We start from the raw sequence: 25926 nt of genomic DNA, 5'->3' as shown, positions 1-25926 counted from the left end.
GAAGGTTTTATTAAATCATCATGGTTGTAGTATGAATTTAAAATTTCAATTATTCATATAGTTTTAACAAGAAAATTCCTATCAACAATAAAGAAAACCAAAGTAAAGTAAAGAAAACAGGAGTAAAGCTACATTTCATACAACTCAAAATAACAGATCAAAGAAAATATAGGTAAATAAAAGATTCAAGAGGCTTGTAATGATCAACATAAAGATAAACCAGTCGACTTAATTATTTAATATTCTAAGTATAACCACAAAGAATAAAATCAATGTAAAGATAAATGAGTCGACTTGAATTTTAATGTTCTAATTATAATCATAAATAATAACCATCTATTAATTTTTTGACAGTCATTTATAATTAAATTTATACCATTGTAAAACAGTGATAAATGCAATTTACAACATTGTAGACTCTTTTCAAATTTAAATTCCAGACCTGAAGCTGATTATATATATATATAGACATACTGAAAGAGTGTTGGTTATTTTCAAATGTAGAGGTTATATTCCTCCTAAATACACTCATAGAGGTGTTTACTCTACCGAATCAGACATTTTTAGCTTTGAAGTCTTACTTTTACGAATGATAACTGGGAAAAGTCTTTTGATGTTATGTGGCATCAATGAAAATTTAAGTTTTCTAGAGCATGTAAGTTTCTTTGGCTATAGTAACCCTCTGTGTGTGTGTGTGTGTGTGTGTCTATATATATATATATATATATATGCACCTAACTAAGTACTATAAAATATGTAGCAAGATAATACTTGATAATTTCAGGCATATGAGTTGTGGAAATGTGGCAAGGGCATGGAGTTTGTGGATTCATCACGAGATGATACAAATTTCACTTGTAAATTAATGAGACGTCTGGATATAGCTTTGTTGTGTGTCCAGGAGAATCCAAATGATAGACCTTCAAGGTTGGAAGTTTCGTCAATGCTCAAGAATGAAACCACAAATATAAATTCTCCCAAGAAGCCTGCTTTCTAAAACAAGTTGACGAAATTGGGATTGAACTATTATCTAAAATACAGTTGGAAATGTGTTCGGCTTCTGATATAATTTTCGGAAGTGATAGCTAGATGAATGTTAAGTACACTAATTATGGAGCCATTTATACAACCAGTTTTTATTTCATCATAAAAATGCACCTTCGCTTAGTGTAATCAAATGCTCACTTTGTTTTTAAACCCTTGCGCATGCAATCCTAAAAATCTTGTAGCACTCGAAATCAATCTCTCTTTCCTATATACTATGTGCTATCAATATGTATACTAAACTGTTAGAAATGCAGGTGTGACAAAAAATTATAAAAAATTTAGTACAATTCAATTCAGCTTGAATTTTAAAATTTTACATAAATAGAATATATACATAATAAATTCACTTTAATTAATTAAATAAAATAAAATAATGATTGTAACTCAATGGAACTAAACAAACTTTTAGCTAGGAAATGATAGCACACTCTACAATTCAATAATAAGTGAAACTTTGACTTTGTGAAATTATAGTTTTTACAATATTTGGCTGAATGATTTTAAGTGGCAATATTTAACAGACCATTAATTTGAGTTTGAATATGGAAGAGTCAAAGGGCTAAAAAATCAATTTGTACTTTACTCACTCCATACGTTTTAAGAAAGTACATAGAAAAAAAAGTATTTGTTCAAACATTATTTGATTTTCTCATCAAAGTAAAATATTGGCTACAAATTTGGAGGAGCCAAATCCCACCCAGTATACAAAAGTGGTACTAAATCAGCAAATCATTTGTTTCTGTTGGAAAATTTTCAACAATAAATGAAATAAATGGTGTCTTATGGTAAAGATATGTCCTATTAATTGTGCCTTATAGAAAAGGTACATTTCACTAAAGACATATGTAATTAAATGATGTCTTGTTGTAAGGACATGTCCATTTAATTGTGTCTTATAGAAAATGAATATTTTTACTAAATGATATAACTTTTCATGGCAATATTTCACTTAGAAATGCATCATTTCATGGTGACATTTCATTTGAAATGGTGATGGTTCAATTTGGACGATTGATTAAAATCAAATCTAGATCCAATGGCCATGAATGAAGGGGTATCATGAAAGATGACAACCCAAATGAGGGGGCACAAGTATATCTATAAATAGGGGTCATGTTTAAGCCATTTAGACATGAAATTAATGATCCTACACCACTCTTTTCTTATCATTCCTTTCTAGTACGAATTTCAACACAAAATACCAATTTCTTTTGTGCATTAAAAATCTAATATATTGTTTTATGCAGAAACAATATATTGTTTCTTGGCAGACTTGCAACATTCAAGAGTATTCTGGTTTGCTTTCGTCTATGCACAACGCAAGCAAACAAACAAGTGCTTTATTGTATCCTGGAGGCGTATTTGCTTAACCCATGTGCATCACTCAATTGGTGGGGGCAAATAACGTCTTAAGGAAGGCGACATTTGTAACGTGCCTTGAAGCACACAAATTTTCTGCAGTTTACTTATTACTATTATTTTTCTTCTACATACAGAGTTAGTTGTAAACACATTACTTTACGCAATAAAGTTCCATCATTATTGTTGTATTTCTCTACATTTGCCATTCCCCACAATTGAACCACCAACAATCTTAAGACGTTATTTCAGCAACAATGGCACCAAGTTCATCTCTTCGACAATTCGCAATAGATTTTGTCAAATTAGAGCGGTTCGATGGTGGCAACTTTATTCATTGGCAGAAAAATTTGCATTTCTTGTTGACAAGTCTCAATGTGGTCTATGTTCTCACAACACCAAAGCCTCAAGAACGTGAGGATGAGATATTAGCGGACACCAGAGTGCGGCAGAAGTGGGAGCAAGATGACTACGTGTGCAAAGGACACATTTGCAATGCCATGTCTGATACTTTGTTTGATCAATATCACAACAAACCTACAGCAAAAGAAATATGAGACTCATTAGAGGCTAAGTACATGATGGAAGATGCCACAAGTAAGAAATTATTGGCTTCTAAATTTTTTAATTATAGAATGGTTGATAATAGACTTGTGGTTGAACAATATAATGAGATTTTGCATATTCTTGATCAATTCAACTAACATAACATGAAAGTGGATGAGTCTATTATTGTCTCTTCAATTATTGATAAACTTCCTCCCTCTCGGAAAGACTATAAGAAAAGTCTTAAACATAACAAAGAGGAAATTAGTCTGGATGGCTTAGGCCCAAGTCTTCGTATTGAAGAGGAACTCAAGCTTAATAGTCTTGAGGATCAGACTACTACATCCTTTAAAAATTAATGTCGTAGAGGAAGGGAAGGAGTTTAAGCATTCTAATCACCCTAAGAATAACCAAAAGAGAAAGTTTGATTCCAAAGATAATCAAAACAATAAAAAGAAAAAGAAGGGTACATGCCACCATTGCGGAAAACCTGGCCACTTCAAAAGAGATTGTCGACTTTTGAAGAAACAAAAGGAAGTTTCGAACACAAATTTTATGGCTATGATATCTGATATTAATGTTCTTGAAGATGATAATGCATGGTAGATAGATTCTGGTGCAACCAAGCATGTATGCTAAGATCGTAGCCTTTTCAAATCTTATAAAGCAATGGATGATGGAAATGTTCTTTACATGGGAAATTCCTCCACTACAATAGTTAAAGGAAAAGACAATGTGCAACTAGAGTTTACTTCTGGAAAAACTTTAACTCTTACTGATGTTTATCATGTTCCTGAAGTTAGGAAAAACCTTGTATCTGGTAACCTTCTCAATAAGTTTGGCTTTAAACTTGTTTTTGAGTCAAACAAATTTATATTATCTAAGAGTGGTACCTTTGTTGGGAAATGATACATGTATGAAGGAATGTTTAAACTCAATATCAATAATATGAATGTTTCTTCTGTTTATATGGTTGATTCATTATCTTTGTGGCATAATCGTTTATGACATGTGAATATTAGAAGATTGCATGATATGGCTAATTTAGAGTTAATTCCTAAGGATGAAAATGATATGCATGGAAAATGTAAAGTATGTGTACAGACTAAAATCACAAGACCTCATTTTCTAAAAATTGAAAAAACATCTTCTTTATTGCATTTAATTCATAGCGATGTGTGTGATATGCATAGTAATCCTTCTAAAGGTGGTAAAAAATATTTTGTAACATTTATTGATGATTTTTCAAAATATTGCTATGTGTATTTATTATATTCTAAAGATCAAGTGTTAGAAAAATTTAAAACTTATAAAAATAAAGTTGAGAATTTTTGTGACACTAAAATTAAATGCCTTAGAAGTGATAAAGGAGGTGAATATGCTTTTTCTGAATTTTGTGAATTTGTTGGCATTGTACATGAAATGGTTAATAGAAATGGTTAATGCTATGCTTTTTAATGCTGGGCTTGGTAAATGTTTTTGGGGTGAAGCTATTTTAATTGCATGTTATATCTTAAATAGAGTGCCTAATAAGAAAACAAAGGTGACCCCATATGAATTATGGAAAAAGAGAAAGCCTAATCTTTCTTATCTAAGAGTTTGGGGTTGTCGAGCCATTATAAGGCTATCATAACCTAAGATAAAGAAATTAGGAGAAAGGGGCATTGGATGCATATTCTTAGGATATGCTGAGCATAGTAAAGCTTATAGGTTTCTTGTAACAGAACCTAATAGCTTTGTTGAGATCAATACTATAGTGGAATCTAGAGATGCAATATTCTATGAAAATAGATTTTTCACTATACCAAAAAGTATTGATTCTCAAGAGAATGATAAACAAATAGAAATTGGTCAAAAGCGTGATGCCAATAATGAGCAAAATCATTTGAGAACAAGTAAAAGAATAAGGACTATAAAATCCTTTGGACCAGATTTTATAGTCCATTTTGTTGAAGGGACAAGAGACTCACAATCAAAACAGACCATGATCACACCTACTATAGAGTCTGATCCCCTCACAAATGAAGAGACAATAAAGTCTCAAGATGCTGCTTTTTGGAAAAAAGGCCATTAATGATGAAATTGACTCTATTATGGGTAATCAGACTTGGAAATTAGTTGATTTACCACCTGACTATAATCCTATAAGTTGTAAATGGATTTTCAAAAAGAAAAAGAAAGTTGATGGAACAATTGAAAGATTTAAAACAAGACTAGTAGCAAAAGGCTTTACACAAAAAGAAGGCCTTGATTATTTCGATACTTATGCACATGTTGCAAGAATTGCTACTATTAGAGTCTTGATTGCTTTGACTTCAATTTATCATTTTGAAATCCATCAAATGGATGTAAAAACGGCTTTCTTAAATGGAGAATTAAATGAGGAAATTTACATGAAACAACCAGAAGGGTTTGTTATGCCAGTACAAGAACATAAAGTTTGTAAACTAGTCAAGTCTTTATATGGTCTTAAACAAGCTCCAAAGTAGTGGCATGAAAAATTTGACAAAGTGATTGTCTCAAATGGATTTATTATTCATGAATCTGATAAATGTGTCTATAGCAGATTCAATGGAAATAAAGGTGTGATTATTTGTTTATATGTAGATGACATGTTAATTTTTTGTACTGATAGTGAGAACATTGAACTCACTAAATCATTATTGTCATCTAATTTTGATATGAAAGACATGAGACTTGCTGATGTGATTTTGGGGATTAAAATTATAAAAAATAAGAATGGCCTATTATTGACCCAATCACATTATATTGAGAAAATTTTAAAGAAATTTAATTATTATGATTGTAAGCTTGTGTCAACACCTTTTGATTCAAACATAAGACTGTATCCTAACACTGGCAGATCAGTATCCCAATTAGAATATGCACGTGTTATTGGGTGTCTTATGTATGCGATGACTTGTACTAGGCCTGATATTGCTTTCGCTGTTGGAAAGCTGAGTAGATTTACTAGTAATCCAAGCCAAGCACACTGGCAAGCAGTGTACAGAATTCTAAAATATTTAAAACATACAATGGATTATGGTATATACTACACTAGATATCCTTCAGTTTTAGAAGGATTTTCGGATGCTAGTTGGATTACTGATCGAGATGATCATACATCCACAAGTGGTTGGATTTTTAATCTTGGTGGAGGAGCTATTTCATGGGGCTCAAAGAAGCAAACTTGTATAGCAGACTCCACCATGGCTGCAAAATTTATAGCTTTGGCTTTATGTTGCAAGGAAGCTGAATGGTTAAGGAATTTCCTTATAGAAATTCCTATCTGGCCTAAACCAATGCCTCCTATATCTATTCACTATGATAGTGAGGCAACTTTATCAAGAGCATATAGTCAAATTTATAATGGAAAGTCTAGGCACATTGGTCTAAGACATAGTTATGTAAGACAATTACTTACAGATAGAGTAATCACAATTGACTTTGTAAAATCATGCCAAAATTTGGCGGACCCCTTAACTAAAGGCCTTGCAATGGATATTGTATTAAAAACTTCTAAGGGGATGGGACTGAAACCAGCATCATCTTATCACCAATGATGGAAACTCAACCTAACACTTGAAATATCAAGATCTTGGGTTCAATGAGCAAAAGTACATCATATGTTGTAATAACAAGCACTATAATATTTTTAGATGCGTCCCAAAGGTTAGTGCTTGATACCTGTAACATATGGGAAAGGTTAAGGTGCTTAGCTTTTAATAGACTTATAAATGTTTTAGTTACAGGGACATTCCAGATAAGTCTACCTATGTGAGTGTAGGAGTTGGTGCCGCTTCCTATGTAACTTGGTTGGTTACTAAAGCGCTCATGAAAACAGGATATAGACACAGGGTCAATCCACGTGTCGGCTAAGGAATACTTGAGAATTTGAAAACTTATGTGTGAGATATATCCGGTTAGTCAATTAAGGTCGTTGGTTCAAAGCTTGCCTACCATGCCACCTTGATTAACTTTGATGTATTGTCACTAAGTGAAGGTTCAAGTCCAAAAGACACATTCATCTATGCATAAGTTTTCCAAGCCTGCGCAAGATAATTTTTCAAAATTCATTTATTTTGAAAATGGTGGGGGATTGTTGGAAAATTTTTAACAATAAATGAAATAAATGGTGTCTTATGGTAAAGATATGTCCTATTAATTGTGCCTTATAGAAAATGTACATTTCACTAAAGACGTGTAATTAAATGATGTCTTGTTGTAAGGACATGTCCATTTAATTGTGTCTTATAGAAAATGTATCTTTTTACTAAATGATATAACTTTTCATGGCAACATTTCACTTAGAGATGCATCATTTCATAGTGACATTTCATTTGAAATGGTGATGGTTCAATTTGGACGATTGATTAAAATCAAATCTAGATCCAATGGCCATGAATGAAGGGGTATCATGAAAGATGACAACCCAAATGAGGGGGCACAAGTATATCTATAAATAGGGGTCATGTTTAAGCCATTTAGACATGAAATTAATGATCATACACCACTCTTTTCTTATCATTCCTTTCTAGTACGAATTTCAACACAAAATACCAATTTCTTTTGTGCATTAAAAATCTAATATATTGTTTTCTGCAGGAACAATATATTGTTTCTTGGCAGACTTGCAACATTCAAGAGTATTCTGGTTTGCTTTCGTCTATGCACAACGCAAGCAAACAAACAAGTGCTTTATTGTATCCTGGAGGCGTATTTGCTTAACCCATGTGCATCACTTAATTGGTGGGGCAAATAACGTCCTAAGAAAAGCGACATTTGTAACGTGCCTTGAAGCACACAAATTTTCTGCAGTTTACTTATTACTATTATTTTTCTTCTACATATAGAGTTAGTTGTAAACACATTACTTTATGTAATAAAGTTCCATCATTATTGTTGTATTTCTTTACATTTGCCATTCCCCACAATTGAACCACCAACGGTTTCTACGTAAACATTGAGTAAAAAGTACATTTGTATAGACTTTTATACTAAAATGAAGAGGGTCGTCTTGACTTGAAACTAAATCATATAAGGAAATAAGCGTATGGGACTTTTTTACCCCCAATTAAAATCACAATACTAGTTAATCTTACCATCAGGAGGCTTTCTATTGTGACACTGTTACTGCCCCTGCTTTAAACAGGAAAATGCTCTCATATTATACAGAAAATTACAAGAACTTAAAATCACTTCTGAGGGAGTGTGTTCTACAGGCCAGTGGCATAGGGGTCGATAACTAAGTGTTTGTCAGTTTGGTTTTTCCTATTCTTTTCTTCTCTTTTTTTCTTCACTATTCTCTTGTCATGATGTTTTCCTAACAAGTAACGACAGACTTCCTCTTTCTTCCCCCAAAAAAAAAAAAAAAATTTCTACTCGTAGACAATGACATGGCTTCAGAAACACATCCAAGACTCCGAGGTAATTTAAGTACAAACGAAGCCAATACAAAAGGAAGAGTCTCCAGCTTCAGAAGTCAAGCTAAGTGGAGGCAAACGTCGTAGCTTAATTTAAGAACTTCAAGACGATCGTCATTGAATGAAGACAACCTTTTCAATGTTGAAGGCCAGAAGATTCAACTTCCTCGACTTTTGTTTCCTATGTTGATTCGGTCCATGATCAACGTTATATGAGTTGAAGATTGCCTTAATCTAACTCGTCCCCACTCATGAGCGACCTCGAGTTGTAGCTCGTATATCTTTATAAAATATCGAATTGACCAAGTTTTATTAAATTTTGATTCATACTCTTGCGTTATATGAGTTGAAGATTGCTTTAATCTTATATTGTTAACTTAGTAACTAATCTTAACTACTAAGGTGGGATATTTTTCCTATCATTCCATCAAATGCACGCTGATCTTTTAGTTTGGTAATATAAGCGCATTTGTCCATATATAACCTAACTCTGACTCTAATACTGTTTATAAACTTCCGAACTTAACTCATGGGTTGAGGGTTGCTTAAAACATATATTATTTAGACCCATAACTAATCTCGGTTAATGTAGGATAATTTCTCTGCTACATTATGTGTGTGTATAAAAACACATACAGACTAGGCATGTTTCAAGCAGCTGGCTTTCCAAAATGGCATCCAAATTTGTCATTCTTGTCCTCCAGATTTTTATATTTTCATAATCGCTTCCTGCAAAAGCACAAACTTTAATCAGAGCTAGTTATTGGGAACCAGGCCTGGCTTCCCCATTTTAGATATAAATTATGTGCTCTCTTCACTCACCTCATTTGTGGTTTTGCTTATGTCGATCCAATGTCCTACAAGCTTTCTTTGTCACCTTATGATGAAAGAACAATTCTCTAACCACACTGTGAAAACAAAAAACCCAACAATCACTACCCTTCTTTCCATCGGTGGAGGAAATGCAGATTATTCAACTTATTCTTCCAGCGAGAAATTCTTCATCTACGAAATCCTTTATTTGCATTTCTCATCTCCAAATGCTAATGCTACAGACCGTCCAACTATACTTATATTTTATGTAGATCCCATCCGAAGGTTTATTTTGGATTGGAAAAAACGCATTCATATCATTCAAGGAATTACTCAAGGGCTTCTCTATCTTCAAGAATATTCTAGATGAATAGTTATTCATCAAGACTTGAAAGCTAGTAACATTTTGTTGGATGAAGATTTGAAACCTAAAATATCATCTATTGGCTTGGCTAGAATTTTTGTGAAAGATGATCTTGAAGCAAATACAAATCGAATTGTTGAAACACAGTAAGTATATATATGTCTATTTTCTTCGACTTGTCTTTAATATTATTGTTAAACCTTTACCAATCAACTTAATCTTTTAGGTCAAACAATTTCGGTGATGTTTGTAATTACTCAGTACCACAACGGCTACATCCCTCCTGGGTATGTAGAAGAGGCATCTACTCTACTAAATCTGATGTCTACAGTTTTGAGATTTTACTTTTGCAAATTATAAATGGAAGGAGATTTTTTATTTAATATGGTCATAATGAAAATTTAGACCTTGTACACTATGTAAGTTTCTGCATAACCCCCTTTAAAATGCACAATTGATCAAAACTTTATAGTGCTATTTAATTGAATGTAACTCAAAAACATATTTCATGTTTTCAGTCCTACAAGTTGTGGAAGGATGAGAAAGGCATGAAGTTAATGGATCCATCACTAGATGATTACGCATTCCTCATGGAAATTATTGACGTGTCTGCAAATAGCTTTGTTATGTGTTCAGGAGAACCCAAACGATAGACCTTCTATGCTGGAAGTTTATTCGATGCTCGAAAACGAGAACACAGCCGAGATAATGACTCCAAAGAAGCTTGAAACTTTCTCGAAGAAAGCTCATGAAGATGAACAAAATAAAGCCACGATTGGATTAGAAATATGTTCAAGTAATGATGCAAAAATTTCACAACTGGTTGGTAGATGAACAATTGATCTATGCTAGCTCTTGGCAAGCTGCTAGTGACTGCTGCAGTTGCTTAATTTGCCTACTGAAAAATAAATGGAGATCTTGAGGCTGTACTAGTAAGCAGTTTGTATTGGACTTGGATCAATTAATGTTCTATAAACTCTTAAGAGTTTGTAATTTCATTGATATCATTTTCGTAACACTTAGAGATCATTTATTAATTTCGAATGAAGCTATGAGATCTTTAGATCACATTGAAAGCTTGGATACGTAATTTAAAACATGAGTTTAAAACTTACATTTAGTGGCGCTATCAAGAATTTAATGTCACAAGGACAAAGTTCAAATAGTAATGTAATTTAAAAGAAAAAGTTCAATAAAAAATAAGTACCAAAATTTAAATTCATTAGGATATTTCATTCAACGAATTAATAGTTGTTTCGAAGTACTTTTATATGTTGAAAATTCAAGGATAATCTCATTATCAAAACTATAACATGGGAGTTAAAAATTTCTTAGAACATAACCTTAATTCTTTCATCTAAGAGAAATCCCCCCAAAAAAATAAAAATAAAGAAGTGATAATCAATCAAGAGTACTTATATAAATAATTAGATGAGAAAATTAGTAATAAGCTTCTAGAGACAGTTTAATTTTTTCAGAGATATCAGTGAAGTGTGAAGAATCAAAGAAAAGAGGAGTGAAAGTTTAGAGAAGAAAAAAGCAAAAGTGTACAATACGTGTGCTATATGTTAGGTTAGAGATATACAACATTCTTTTAACTCATAATTTTTTTATATATTTTTAAAATTTAAGAGAGATATTTTTGGTGTTTCAAATCAACAACGAGGGAATGTTTAAAATGCACATAAAATAATTTTAAAGAGCCCCTATGGGGCACTACATAACGCTACTCATATACAGTTATATCCATAAGAAAAAACAAACATATATGAGGCTAGTGCACCATGGCACAAACAATCACATAAAACGTCTCATTTGGTGGATCACATGGGTTGGGACCAATAAAATAAATGCCAAACAATTAATTATTTGACAATTTTTTATAACTAAATTTCTTCTTTCAAATTCCTATTTCTACTTTTATTTTACTCAAAGCATAAACTTGAACAAATGTAATCCAAGGGTTCTCACTCATGGAATCTGTGGATTTAATTTGAAGGTCTTATTGAATCATCGTAGTTCTAGTATGAATCTGAAGTTCAATTGGTTCATACAGTCTTAACAAGAAATTTTTTATGAGTTGTGTTAAGTCCATTATTTATAGAGTTGGCATTTTATGCCAAGTCTAGTTAAATTGGAAGTTTATTTATTGCATATCTTGTAATAGGGATTAATTTATTAATTCCCTAATTTAGTGAGATTGCAATTTATTAAGAATTTTTGGCTCCTAATTTTATTAGATGTCTATTTTAGCAAGTCAATTAATGGTGGGATTCTATAATTGGCGCATGAGATCTATTTAGAGCAAGAAGTTGGTTCAAACAGGAAGTCATTAAATGCTCTAAAAATTTCTTAGGAGACAAGTAAGGCAAAAAAATCAGATTTAATGCTATTCAGAATCATGGGAATTATAAGAGGAAATAAACTCTTATTTGAAAAGAATCCAAGTCTTTTAAGACTTACTATTTTGGTGAAATTTTAGTGCCTATATAAAGAGATGTATTTCACAATTGAAGTTTGATCGCACAACACAGAGCATAAAGCAGAGAAGCAAAATTCGGCCTTCTCCCTAGAGAATCCCGATTTGGCGCATCATGTTGTGTTGATTTGTTTTCTTATTTTCTTTTCATCTCTGTGGAGAGTTTATGTGGATCTTGGATCACTAGACATTGAAGAATTGCTATTGATCACTTTGCGAAGTACCTTGAGGATCGTGAATCAAGAGGGGTAGCGATTATTCAAGAGAAGCAAATTCAGTCTAAGGTTGAGTAAACTGTATGGTGATAAACTGTAAGTGAGTGTCTTAAGTTTGGTAAATCCATAGGTTGTAACATCTCAACTTAGTGAATTTTTTTTTCATCTGGGCGTGGCCTCGTGGATGTAGGATTCATTAATCCAAACCATGTAAAAAATTTTGTGTCATTAATTTTCTGCATTTTATTGTGTTTTTGGAAAATTAATATTTTTTAGTGAACAGTAACAGTGAAGAGTACTTCCGGAAAATTAATTAAGTAATTAATTTTTTGTTTTTAATTGCCTACATCTATTTGTAATAGATCTAAATTCCTTTCAAGTTGTAAAGAAAACCAAGCCAAAGTAAAGAAAAAAAAGAGTGAAGCCATGTTAGATACAACTCAAAATAACAAGTTAATGAAGTAGGTAAAAAATTCAAGAGACTTGTAACGATCAATATAAAAATAAGTAAGTCGACTTGATTTTTCAGTATTCTAAGCAGAGCCACAAAGAATAACATCGAATTGATTTTTTTATCAGTTCTTATTAGAATTTAGGTTTTCAATTGATTAGAAGGAACTTCTTTTCAATCGGTGTTCTAATCAATTGAATAACATTTAAATCTTATTAGAGTTTTAGTTTTTGCATTGACAGTGAGGAACGGATGCTGGTCTACGAGTACATGCAAACAAAAGCTTGGATTGCTACCTTTTTGGTTTGTTCTGGAATCAAGTTAATATTAATCGTGTATGTAATTCATTTGCATATCACTTATTGTCCAAAACTATATATTTGTTGTAGATCCCATCAAAAGACTTATTTTGGATTGGAAAAAACGTGTTCGTATCATTGAAGAGATAACTCAAGGGCTTCTATACCTCTAAGAATACTCAAGACTAACTTTTATTCATCGAGACTTGAAAGCCAGTAATGTTTTGTTAGGTGAAGATATGAAACCTAAAATTTCAGATTTTGGTATGGTTAGGATTTTTGCAAAAGAGAGTCTCGAAGCGAATACAGAACAAGTTGTGGGAACAATGTAAGTATATTACATCTAAATGATATCCTTTACTCAAGCTTCTGATTGTTATATGTTTGTATGTATATGAGGACCAAGCTAATACAGAATTTTAATATATATATATGATGTGTTTACTCGATGTACTTATGTGTACATACATGTGTGCGCGTATACATATCATTCATACATACATACATACATACATACATACATGCATGCATACACACACACACACACATATATATATATATAGTGAGTTTCGAATAAGGAATCCAGCTCTTTAATAAAATTCAGGATAGACTTTTATCACAATGTAATTACAAATTTATTAAATTGCAAAATCCCTTACTTATATATACGTACTTATTTTTGGTTATTTTGAATGCAGAGGCTATATTCCTCCTGAATACGCCAGTAAAGGTGTATACTCTACCAAATCAGACGTTTTAAGTTTCGGAGTCTTACTTCTACAAATCATAAGTGGAAAGAGGCTTTCAATGTTATGTGGCATCAATGAAAATTTAAGCATTCTAGAGCACGTAAGTTTCTTTGGCTATAGTAACCCTGAGTACACATATGCGCACTTAATTAAGAAGTATAAATTATGTAACAAAATGGTACTTGATAATTTCAGGATTATGAGTTGTGGAAAGGTGGCAAAGGCGTGGAGTTTGTCGATTCATCACTAGATGATACAAATTCTCCTTATAAATTAATGAGATGTCTGGAAATAGCTTTGTTGTGTGTCCAGGAGAATCCAAACGATAGACCTTCAATGTTACAAGTTTCCTCAATGCTCAAGAATGAAACCACAAATACAAATACTCCCAAGAAGCCTGCTTTCTCAAAACCAGTTGATGAAATTGGGATTGAACTATTATCTACAACACAATTGGAAAAATGCTCGGCTAATGATGTATCATTTTCGGAGGTGGTAGCTAGATGAATGTCAATGTACACTGATTATGGAGCCACTTTTACAACCCTGCACGTAGTTTATATTTTATCATAAAAACGCACCCTCGTTTGGTGTAATTAAATCCTCACTTTGTTTTTAAGCCCTTGTGCATGCAATCCTAAAAATCTTGTAGCACCCGAAATCAATGTCTCTTAATCCTATATATTATGTGCTATCAATATTAATACTAGACTGTTAAACATGCAGGTGTGATAAAAAATTATAAAAGGTTTAGTACAATTAAGTTCAACACTGAATTTTAAAATTTTACATATATAGAACTTATACAAAACAAATTCACTTTAATTAATTAAATAAAATAAAGAATGATTGTAAATTAATAGAATTAAACAAATTCTAACTAGGAAATGATAGCACGTTCTATAATTCAATAATCAGTGAAACTTTCACTTCGTAAAATTATAGTTTTTACGATATTTGGTTGAATGATTTTCAAGTAGCATTATTTTAATTGACATTAAATTGAGTTCGAATTTTGGAGGAGTCAAAGGGCTAAAAATTCAATTTGTACTTTACCCACTCCATACATTTTAAGAAAGTATATAGAAAAAAGAAAATTATTTGTTCAAACAATATTTGATTTTCTCATTAAAGTAAAATATAGGCTACAAATTTGGTGAAGCTGAATCTCACCAAGTATACGAGAGTGGTACTAGATCGACAAATCGTCTGCGCGCCATTTGTTTTTATGTAAACATTGAGTCAAAGTGAACGGACATTCGTATAGGCTTTTATACTAAAATTGGAGGGTGGTCTTGTTTGAAAATTAAATTACACAAGAAAAAGGGCAAAAGGGTCTTAATTTTTTATTAAAATTACAATACTACTGAATCTTATCATGAGGAAATAATTAAGTGTATAATTTGTTTTTTTCCCCCCTCACCATCCCGTTGTCAGGATGTTTTCCTAACGACAGACTTTCCCTTTTTTACCCAAAAAAAAAAATGTACTCATAGACCATGGCATTGCTTCAGAAACACGTCCAAGACTCCGAGGTCATTTAAATACCAACAAAGTCAATGCAAAAGCATGAGTCTTCAGCTTCAGAAGTCAAGCTAAGTGGAGGTAAAACGTCATAGCTTAATTTAAGAGCTTCAATCTTATCACTTAACATCATGACAAGAAGACAAACTTTTCGATGTATTCCTCTATGGTTCCATCCATGCAATTTGAAGGGAAAATCTTGTGAAAATATTTTCTAACTTGATTCAGTCCATGATCAACGTGTACAAAACGCAAAATCTTGAGAAAATCAAATTTGTTCTCACTCATGACTGCGATTTGCAGCTTAAACTCCTCCTCACTCATGACGTACTATATAAAATATCGAGTTGACCTAACTTTATTAAATTACAGCTTGTTATGGACCTGAGTGTTGTTTTGAGCTTATATTATCAACCTAGTAATTAATCTTAGCCAATGTGATATACTTTTTCTATCTTCCTACCACGTGTAGGTTGATCTCTTTTCTTTCTCTTTGTTAAATTGAAAGGTAGTATAGAGTCACTCTTTCGAAACTTGACTTTGATATCGTATAAAGACTTATGAGCTAAGCTCATGAGTTGAAAGTTGCCTCAAGTTTGTATTATAGTCCAATAACAAATCTCAATCGGTGTCGGATATTTTCTCCATTACATTTTGTGTCTGTACATATATATGTAATCACATACTAGGTTTGCCTCAAAGCATCAAGGTTCCCACAATGGCATCCAAAATTATCATTCTTGTCCTCTACATTTTTATATTTTCAGAATCGCTTCCTGCAAGGGCACAAACTTTAATCAGAGCTGGTTACTGGGATTCAGACGATGGGTTCCCCGTTTCAGATGTAAATTCTGCTCTTTTCACTCACCTTATGTGTGGTTTTGCTGATGTCAACTCAACTTCCTATGAGCTTTCTTTATCACCTTCTGATGAAAAACAATTCTCCAACTTCACAGACACTGTCAAAATAAAGAACCCATCAATCACTACTCTTCTTTCCATCGGAGGAGGCAATAATCCAAACTATTCAAGTTATTCTTCCATGGCGGGCAATCCTTCTTTCAGGAAATACTTTATTGACTCCTCAATAAAAATAGCAAGGCTTTATGGCTTTCAAGGCTTAGATCTGTCTTGGAATCAGGCAAACACAAGCCGGGATAAGTACAATATTGGCATTCTCTTTAAAGAATGGCGAGCTGCCGTTGCTTTAGAAGCAAGAAATAACTCGAGCCAATCACAGTTGATTTTGACAGCAAAGGTCGCATATTCACCACTCTCAACAGCAGCAGCTTATCCAGTCGACTCGATAAGACAGTACTTGAATTGGGTTCATGTTATCACTACCGAATACTCAAGCCCTACGTGGCAAAATTTTACTGGTGCTCATGCGGCTCTGTATGATCCAAATAGTGTCTCTAATACTGAATATGGAATCACGGAATGGATTGAGGAAGGGTTATCGGCTGATAAATTGGTTTTATGTTTGCCTTTCTATGGCTATGCATGGACGCTTGTGAAACCTGAGGACAATGGCATTGGCGCAGCAGCAACAGGACCAGCTTTGCATGATGATGGCCTTGTGACTTATAAGGAAGTCAAGAATCACATCAAGAACTATGGTCCTAATGTTCAAGTAATGTACAATTCAACTTATGTCGTGAATTACTGCTCGATTGGGAAGATTTGGTTTGGTTTTGATGATGTCGAGGCCGTTAGAGTGAAGGTTGCATATGCCAAGGAGAAGAAGCTACGTGGTTACTATGTGTGGGAAGTTTCCAGTGATCATTATTGGATGCTTTCTCAAGCTGCAGGTAAGCAAATGCAAAGCCTCACTCACTGCCTGCTACCCATTCGATCACTTCTCTGCATAATGACTTCAATTAAGATCTTTATTTGACCATCAGTGGTTAAATAACACAAAGTGATTTGACTTTTCAGCTGAAGAGGATAAAAGGAATCGACAAAATAAGCGGCTATTATGGGCAATTGTTTTGCCTATAACTACAGCTTGTATTCTTCTAATAGGCTTTTTGCTGTATTACTACTGCTGGATGAAAAACCTCAAATTAGAAGGTAACTTCTTCTGCACGGGATTAGGAATATTTTTACTTCTATTCCATTTAACACAGATGAAGAAGTGGGCAATTTACTTAAATTAGCTTTCTTTCTCTTGGTTGATATTAATTGGACCGTAATTGACTCAGCCAAAGCATCAAAGGACAGCGCAAATAGTCAAGCAGATGCTGGAGATTTTAACAGCAATGATCCTGATCTCAGAGAATATAGCTTGGCTGATATTGAGGTGGCCACGGATAGATTTTCAATTGAAAATAAGCTCGGGGAGGGTGGATATGGTCCTGTTTACAAGGTTATGTATCGGTAGCTTGGTTATCTCTAAGCTTATTAATTAATTAGTGCAAGCTACGTGTGTTTGTGTGTGTGTGTGTGTGTGAACATAGTGCTTTTAAAAAAAAACATTTTGGGGCGTGTTTGCAGGGTGTATTATCTGATGGACAAATAATAGCAGTGAAGAAACTCTCGAAGACATCCACACAAGGATTTGAGGAGTTCAAGAATGAGGTTATGCTTACTGCAAAGCTTCAACACGTAAATCTGATCAGAGTTTTGGGTTTTTGCATTGACACACAAGAATATATGCTCATCTATGAGTATATGCCAAAACGAAGCTTAGACTATTTCCTTTTTGGTATGTGCTTAACTGCTTAATTTCTAATTTTTGTGCCTCAATTTGCATTTCTCGTCTCCAAATGCTAATGGTACTGACCGTCCAACTATATTTACATTTGATGCAGATCCCATCAGAAGGCTTATTTTGGATTGGAAAAAACGTATTCATATCATTCAAGGAATTATTCAGGGGCTTCTCTATCTCCAAGAATATTCTAGATTAACAATTATTCATCGAGACTTAAAAGTTAGTAATATTTTGTTGGATGAAGAGTTGAAACCTAAAATATCTGATTTTGGCTTGGCTAGAATTTTTGTGAAAGATGATCTTGAAGCAAAAACAAATCGAATTGTTGGAACACAGTAAGTATATATTTGTCTTTTTTTTTCCGACTTGTCTTTAATATTATTGTCGAACCTTTACCAATCAACTTAATCTTTTACGTCAAATAGTTTTAGTAATATTTGTAATTACTCGATACTACAGAGGCTATATTCCTCCTGAATATGTTGGAAGAGGCGTCTACTCCACTAAATCTGATGTCTACAGTTTTGGAGTTTTGATTCTACAAATTATAAGTGGAAGAAGACTTTTCATTCGATATGGTCAAAATGAAAATTTAAGCCTTGTAGAGTATGTAAGTTTCTTCATAACCCCCTTTCTAATACACACTGAATCAAAACATTATAGTGCTAATCAATTGAATGTAACTCAATAACATATTTGATGTTTTCAGGCATACGAGTTGTGGAAGAATGGGAAAGGCGTGGAGTTAATGGATCCATCACTAGATGAAACGAATTCCTCGTGGAAATTATTGACATGTCTCCAAGTAGCTTTGCTATGTGTTCAGGAGAACCCAAACGATAGACCTTCTATACTGGAAATTTCTTCGATGCTCGAAAATGAGAATACAGCTGATATAATGACTCCAAAGAAGCCTGCGAGTTTCTCAAACAAAGCTTTTGAAGACGAACAAAACAAAACCACGATTGGATTGGAAATATGTTCAAGTAATGATGTAACAATTTCACAAGTGGTAGGTAGATGAACAATTGATCTATGCTAGCTCTTGGCCAGCTGCTAGTGACTGCTGCAGTTGTTTAATTTGCCAACTAAATAATAAATTACTCTCTTGAGGCTCTGTTAGTAAACAATTTGTATTGTATTAATTAATGCAATGTAATATCACTAAATAATAAATTAAAGGCAGAGTTTACACATGGGAGAAATCGAACATGAGTTTAAAACTTACATTTAGTGGCGCTATCAGCAATTTAATGTCACAAGGGCTAAGCTCAAGTAGTAATTAGTAATGTAATTTAAAAAAAAATTAATAAATAATAAGTACTAAAATCTAAATTTATTAGAATATTTCATTCAACACATTTATAGTTGTTTCGAAGTATTTTCATATGTTGAAAATTTAAGGATAATCTCATTATCAAAACTATAATATGGGAGTTAAAAATTTTCTAGAACATAACCTTAATTCTTTCATTTAAGAGAAATCTCCAAAAAAAATTAAAGAAGTGATAATCAACTAAGAGTACTTATATAAGTAATTTGATCAGAAAATTAGTAATAAGCTTCTAGAGATAGTAGCGAAGTGTGAAGAATTAGAGAAAAGAGGAGTAAAAAATTTGAGAAGAAAAAGGTGAAAGTGTACAATACGTGTGCTAACTGTTAGGCTAGAGACATCAAGCATAGTTTTAACATGTAATTTTTTTTATTTTATATATTTTTAAAATTTAAGAGAGGTATTTTTGGTGTTTCAAATCAATAAAGAGGGAATGTTTAAAATGTACATAAAATAATTTTAAAGAGCCTCTGTGGGGCACTATATAACGCCACCCATATACAGTTATATCCATAAGAAGAAAGAAACTTATATGAGGTTATAACTTATACGGTTATATTCATTGCCCCTATCCTTTAAAGATAAACTTATATGTGGATGTAACTGTACAACTTTTATCATTCTAATTATAACCGTAAATAATAAAATTTTGATTAATTATTTGACAGTCATTTATAATAAAAAAAATTGTAAGTGACACTTTGAGGACTCATATGATCTGCTAAACGACAATTTTGTTTGTGGTCTGAACCACGAGGTGGTCTTGAGTGGACCCCAATTGTGGGAGACACTTTTAAACTCGTACCACAACCCAGACCAATCCCTGCTCGCACCGGATCGGTCCATAAGGGATAAAGTGCTGGTCAAAGTGGTGACTCCATACGAGAGCAGGACTTGCTAAACGGCAGTTGATACGGTACATCTGCCCCCACCCCAGTTTTTCTCCCGTGAGAAGGACTGCTAACGTGTTATGAACGATATCGTGTCTTATGGTCCAAACGAAGCCATCCAAAATTCCAAAGCCAACATGATATCAATAAAGCCAAAATTCTTTTTCACAGTCAAATGACACCCCCAAGAACTGCGTGTAAGCCAAGCAGTCGCCAGAAGTACTGACCGCTTAACAGCAACCACCACCATTCGAGTCAAGTCAATTTAACTTACGCAAATCCAACTATTTTTCTCCGTGCGGCATGGGGAATGCTACTGTCCGCTATAAATTATTGGCGAATGTGTCCTTCACGCATCTAATACTGCGAGTGGTGATTAATCTCCCATGGTCAGTGTCTGTCGGTGCAATTGAGCAAGCTTGATAAGCTGGAGAATTCAGACAATTAGACGCGGTTGGTATATCGGATTATCGATTATCATGGCATGTGCGGATAAAAAAAATTGTCATGTTTGCGCTCCGCCCCCCTTTTTGTTTTTAATCTTTTCTCTTCAAAGAGAAGGAAATGTTACTACTTGATTCCATTTATCTGCATCAATTACATAAATTTTTATTTTCTAATGGTTACTAATTGATATTTTTTATATCTTCTACTAAAAGTAATGATGTTTGTTTTACTAGAAATTTGCTGTTAGTTTTACATCGATGATCGACGCACGTATGTGATGCATGTATGTATAACGTGTACATATTATTGGAATTTTTTAAAAGGGTAGAAAATAACAGTGTTTTTGTTGTGTCCCCTGTGTTAAAGAGAGACATCACCGTGCTTACTGTGCTTGTAGGTAACATACATCTTGAATTAAACCACTTAAGATTGGGATGAATTTGCAATTTCATCTCTATCTCCACTTATTTCCTTAAACATAAATTACACGCTTTTGGATATTCTTGTAGCTTGCTTGCTGAATTCCTTAATATCAAACTACATTTGACTAAAATTCCCTTTTTTATGTACTAAGATTTGTCCACGGTCATTAGTCTCTAATAGTCCACGATATATGATCTCAAGGTCCGTATCTTTAGTCCCTTGGTCCATGATTTATAATCTCTTAACTCATGCTCTCATTGTCTACTATGTCTATGTTTGGAAGGTAGGATTGGAATAAATTATTTTTTACGATTAGATTGAATTATATATAAAACTGTACTTATTTAGTAAAATGTCGCAGAGGATTATGTTAAATCTTATTTAATAAAGATAAATAACCATTTAAATACTATAATTATTTTAAATAATGTTACTAATTGTTGAATTTAATATTAGTGTAAATTCTTATTTTTAATAGTCAATACTATTTTAAATAAACTATTGAGTAGAATTTTGGTAGTATTGTATCTTATATTAAACACTAGTGTGAAATAACTTTTGAAATAAAACAACAAGGACTAAAGTAGTGACAATAACCCCTTTTGAATATTTCTTAAAGGGATTAGAATCTTAATTAGTCCAATAACTACTTTTTGAGTATAAAGAAAATGTCTGGTTTTTTATCAAGACTTTCTTAACTACTTCTGAGGTGTATTAAAGATGTTATCCTTTTAAGAGCACTGTAGCAAAACAGACACGGGGAGAAAAACGGGAATATATAATAAACGAATACACCCGAATAAACGTCAACACAGGCTCAAAAGACTGCAATATTAAGTTATTAACTTTCAACGTACATGTAAAATTAATTTTTTTATTATTTAATAAAACAATACTGATATTTATTGCCCGAAATATGTCATCAGTTTAACCAAATGCAAATCAAAACATCATTTTTCTTCATGAAAGGTCACCCAAGCGATGGAAGAAAATCTTAGTTCTCAGCCTATCATCATCTTAACATGCAATGTATGTGTCCCTATCAGGAGCACATAAGATTTTTTTGGAACGAAATGAACCTATGCGTTAATAGTTTACATAAGAACTCAAATGAACTGTGAAACTAGTGTTTATTTAATTTCTCTCCTGTGGATCCATTTCCATTCCTAACAAAGTCTCAAATGGCATCCATAATTATCAGCATCATCTTCCACGCGTTGCTCTATTCAGAACTTCATCCCGCGAAAGCAAAACCGTGGATTAGGGTCGGTTACTTGAATCTAAGCGAAGTGTCCACCATTTCGGGCATAAATTATGATCTCTTCACTCACCTTATTTGCTCTTCTGCTGATATCAATTCCACCACTTACCAGCTATCTTTATCATTACCGTCCGATGAAAATCAAATCGCCAAATTCGCAGACACTGTGAAAAAAAAGAACCCATCAATCACTATACTTCTCTCCATTGGACAAGGAATGGATACAAACTATTCTATTTATTCTTCAATGGTGAGAAATTCTTCTCACAGAGAATCTTTCATCGACTCTTCAATAAGAATGGCTAGGCTTTATGGCTTTCAGGGCCTAGACTTTGCTTGGACAGCTCCTAACACAAGCACCGATATGTTCAATATTGGTTTACTTTTTGACGAGTGGCGAATTGCTGCTACAAAATTAGAGGCAAAAAACTCTAGTCGCCAGCAATCCCCGCTGATTTTGACCGCAAGATTTCGTTATTCACCACCAGCGAATTCATATCTTTTGAATTCGATGCAACGAAACTTGAATTGGGTTCATGCAGTTACTGCTAACTACTACAAGCCTTTGTCAACAAACTTCACTGCGCCACCTGCGGCTCTCCATGGCTCAAGTAGCGGCGGCTTTGCTAAAAGTACCGATCAGGTTTTAAAGGCATGGATACAGAGAGGGTTATCGGCAGATAAGTTGGTTATGTCTTTGCCTTTCTATGGCTATGCATGGACGCTTGTGAAACCAGAGGACAATGGTATTGGTGCAGCAGCAACAGGACCAGCTTTGCATGATAACGGCGTTGTGACTTATAAGGAAATCAAGAATCGCATCAAGACCTATGGTCCTAATGTTCAAGTTATGTACAATTCAACTTATGTGGTGAATTACTGCTCGATTGGGAAGATTTGGTTTGGCTTTGATGATGTGGAGGCTGTTAGAGCTAAGATTGCCTATACCAAAGAGAAGAGATTGCTTGGTTACTATGTGTGGCGAGTTGATTATGATGATCATAATTGGGTGCTTTCTCAGGCTGCAGGTATTTATCTATGCAATAATTGTTCTCTCTGATTAATAATGATTGTTATGGTATCTCTAGCTAGTTATTATTAATTGGTGAACTATACATATTTCCAGCACAAAAAGACAGGATTACTTCTGCTTCAGCTGAAAAAGATGAACATAGTAATAAGCGGCGTCTATCCTCGGCGCTCATTTTGACCGCAGCGGCAGCTTTGACACTCCTTCTAGGCTTTTGTGCATATAAATACAACAGGATGAAAAGGCTCAAGTTAATTGAAGGTGACAAGTTTCAGCTATCAATTATAATTAAGAATGTATTTCATTCATATACATGTAACTAAGACTGACATTTAATTAATTATCTAATATTTACTCTTGGTTGATGTTAGGAACAGAGGACTCTCCTAAAGCATCAAACACGAGAGCAAATGACGAAGCAGAAGCTGGAGACTTTAACAGAAATGTTCCTAACCTCAGAGTATATAGTTTGGCTGATATTGAGGCGGCCACCGAGAGATTTTCAGTTAGAAATAAGCTTGGGGAGGGTGGATATGGTCCTGTTTACAAGGTAATATATATGTGTGTGTGTGTACATACATAGTAATTTGTTACAATCCACAATGCTACAATTTGGATCCTATCGGAAGTTTGAATTTATACACTCGTAGTAAAATTCAGAGGCCCAAAACATAAAATTTAAAAATCTACGCCTATTAGGAAGATATCTCTACCCATATCCATATTCCGTAAGAGGAGCTTAACATTTTGCGTCCATGGGGACTTAAAGAACTTAAAATGGTGCCCTCAACTTTGGAGGGTAACATATTGTTTGACTAACATTTCCCAGCTTATCTAATTAGTGAAAGCTTTATATGAACGTGATTTTTTTTGCGTTGCAGGGTGTGTTACCCTGTGGAGAGGTGATAGCAGTGAAGAAACTCTCAAAAACATCGACACAGGGATTTGAGGAGTTCAAGAATGAGGTTATGCTTACTGCAAAACTCCAACATGTAAATCTTATCAGAGTTTTAGGTTTTTGCATTGACAATGAAGAACGGATGCTGATCTACGAGTACATGCCAAACAAAAGCTTGGATTGCTACCTTTTTGGTTTGTTCTGGAATCAAGTTAATAGTAATCGTGTATATAATTTATTTGCATATCATTTATTGTCCAAAACTATATATTTGTTGTAGATCCCATCAGAAGGTTTATTTTGGATTGGAAAAAACGTGCTCACATCATTGAAGGGATAACTCAAGGACTTTTATACCTCCAAGAATACTCAAGACTGACTATTATCCATCGAGACTTGAAAGCCAGTAATGTTTTGTTAAGTGAAGATATGAAACCTAAAATTTCAGATTTTGGTATGGCTAGGATTTTTGCAAAAGAGAGTCTTGAAGCGAATACAGAACAAGTTGTGGGAACAATGTAAGTATATTACTTCTAAATGATGTCCGTTACTCAAGCTTCTGTTTGTTATACACATATTGGGTTTCGAATAAGGAATTCAGCTCTTTAATAAAATGCATAATGGACTTTTACCACAGTTTAAAATTTACAAATTTATTAAATTGCAAAATCCCTTACTCATATATACTTGGTTATTTTGAATGCAGAGGCTATATTCCTCCTGAGTACGCCACTAAAGGTGTATACTCTACCAAATCAGACGTTTTTAGTTTCGGAGTTTTACTTCTACAAATCATAAGTGGAAAGAGGCTTTCAATGTTATGTGGCATCAATGAAAATTTAAGCATTCTAGAGCATGTAAGTTTCTTCGGCTATAGTAACCTTGAGTACACATATGCGCACTTAATTAAGAAGTATAAATTATGTAACAAGATGGTCCTTGATAATTTCAGGCATATGAGTTGTGGAAAGGTGGCAAAGGCGTGGAGTTTGTGGATTCATTCCTAGATGATAGAAATTCCCCGTGTAAATTAATGAGATGTCTGGAGATAGCTTTGTTGTGTGTCCAGGAGAATCCAAACGATAGACCTTCAATGCTGGAAGTTTCCTCAATGCTCAAGAATGAAACCACAAATATAAATACTCCCAAGAAGCCTGCTTTCTCAAAACAAGTCGATGAAATTGGGATTGAACTATTATCCACAACAAATTTGGAAAAATGCTCGGCTTATGATGTATCATTTTCGGAGGTGGTAGCTAGATGAATGTTAATGTACACTAATTATGGAGCCACTTTTACAACCCTGCACGTAGTTTTTATTTCATCATAAAAATGCACCCTCGTTTGGTGTAATTAAATGCACCCTTTGTTTTTAAAGCCTTGTGCATGCAATCCTAAAAAGCTTGTGGCAACTCGAAATCAATCTCTCTTAATCCTATATATTATGTGCTATCAATATTAATACTAAACTGTTAAACATGCAAGCGTGACAAAAAATTATAAAAAGTTCAGTACAATTCCGTTATAAAACTTATACATAATAAATTCACTTTAATTAATTAAATAAAATAAAGAATGATTGTAAATTAATAGAATTAAACAAATTCTAGCTAGGAATGATAGCACATTCTATAATTCAATAATCAGTGAAACTTTGAC

General features: G+C 33.5%; 2 protein-coding genes across 2 annotated transcripts; both read left to right on the top strand.

The window, feature by feature from the left end:
* Nucleotides 1-13235: 13235 nt before the first annotated feature.
* Nucleotides 13236-14252, top strand: LOC112096460 (receptor-like serine/threonine-protein kinase SD1-6). Its single transcript, XM_024179904.1, has 3 exons — nt 13236-13324; nt 13695-13845; nt 13941-14252. The coding sequence occupies exons 1-3, from the start codon at nt 13236-13238 to the stop codon at nt 14250-14252; spliced, it is 552 nt and encodes a 183-aa protein (XP_024035672.1).
* Nucleotides 14253-15987: 1735 nt separating this feature from the next.
* Nucleotides 15988-25625, top strand: LOC18034327. Its single transcript, XM_024179903.1, has 14 exons — nt 15988-17080; nt 17208-17342; nt 17474-17637; nt 17766-17976; nt 18083-18320; nt 18445-18532; nt 18695-19006; nt 22206-23367; nt 23466-23630; nt 23747-23919; nt 24251-24461; nt 24548-24785; nt 24974-25124; nt 25220-25625. The coding sequence occupies exons 1-14, from the start codon at nt 15988-15990 to the stop codon at nt 25529-25531; spliced, it is 4653 nt and encodes a 1550-aa protein (XP_024035671.1). The 3' UTR covers nt 25532-25625.
* Nucleotides 25626-25926: the final 301 nt, after the last annotated feature.

The sequence above is a fragment of the Citrus clementina genome, unplaced genomic scaffold (genome assembly GCF_000493195.1).
Source record: "Citrus clementina cultivar Clemenules unplaced genomic scaffold, Citrus_clementina_v1.0 scaffold_8, whole genome shotgun sequence".
Taxonomy (NCBI): domain Eukaryota; kingdom Viridiplantae; phylum Streptophyta; class Magnoliopsida; order Sapindales; family Rutaceae; genus Citrus; species Citrus x clementina.
This window is presented reverse-complemented; position numbering and strand designations above follow the sequence as displayed.

Bases quoted from the DNA above. Each gene is read 5' to 3' on its own strand.
- LOC18034327 (XM_024179903.1), top strand. From the start codon at position 15,988: ATGGCATCCAAAATTATCATTCTTGTCCTCTACATTTTTATATTTTCA. The intron at 17,081-17,207 runs GTAAGCAAATGC...TTGACTTTTCAG, and splicing joins GATGCTTTCTCAAGCTGCAG to CTGAAGAGGATAAAAGGAAT. The intron at 18,533-18,694 runs ATAAGTGGAAGA...TGATGTTTTCAG, and splicing joins GAGTTTTGATTCTACAAATT to GCATACGAGTTGTGGAAGAA.
- LOC112096460 (XM_024179904.1), top strand. From the start codon at position 13,236: ATGAAACCTAAAATTTCAGATTTTGGTATGGTTAGGATTTTTGCAAAA. The intron at 13,325-13,694 runs GTAAGTATATTA...TTTTGAATGCAG, and splicing joins GAACAAGTTGTGGGAACAAT to AGGCTATATTCCTCCTGAAT. The intron at 13,846-13,940 runs GTAAGTTTCTTT...TGATAATTTCAG, and splicing joins ATTTAAGCATTCTAGAGCAC to GATTATGAGTTGTGGAAAGG.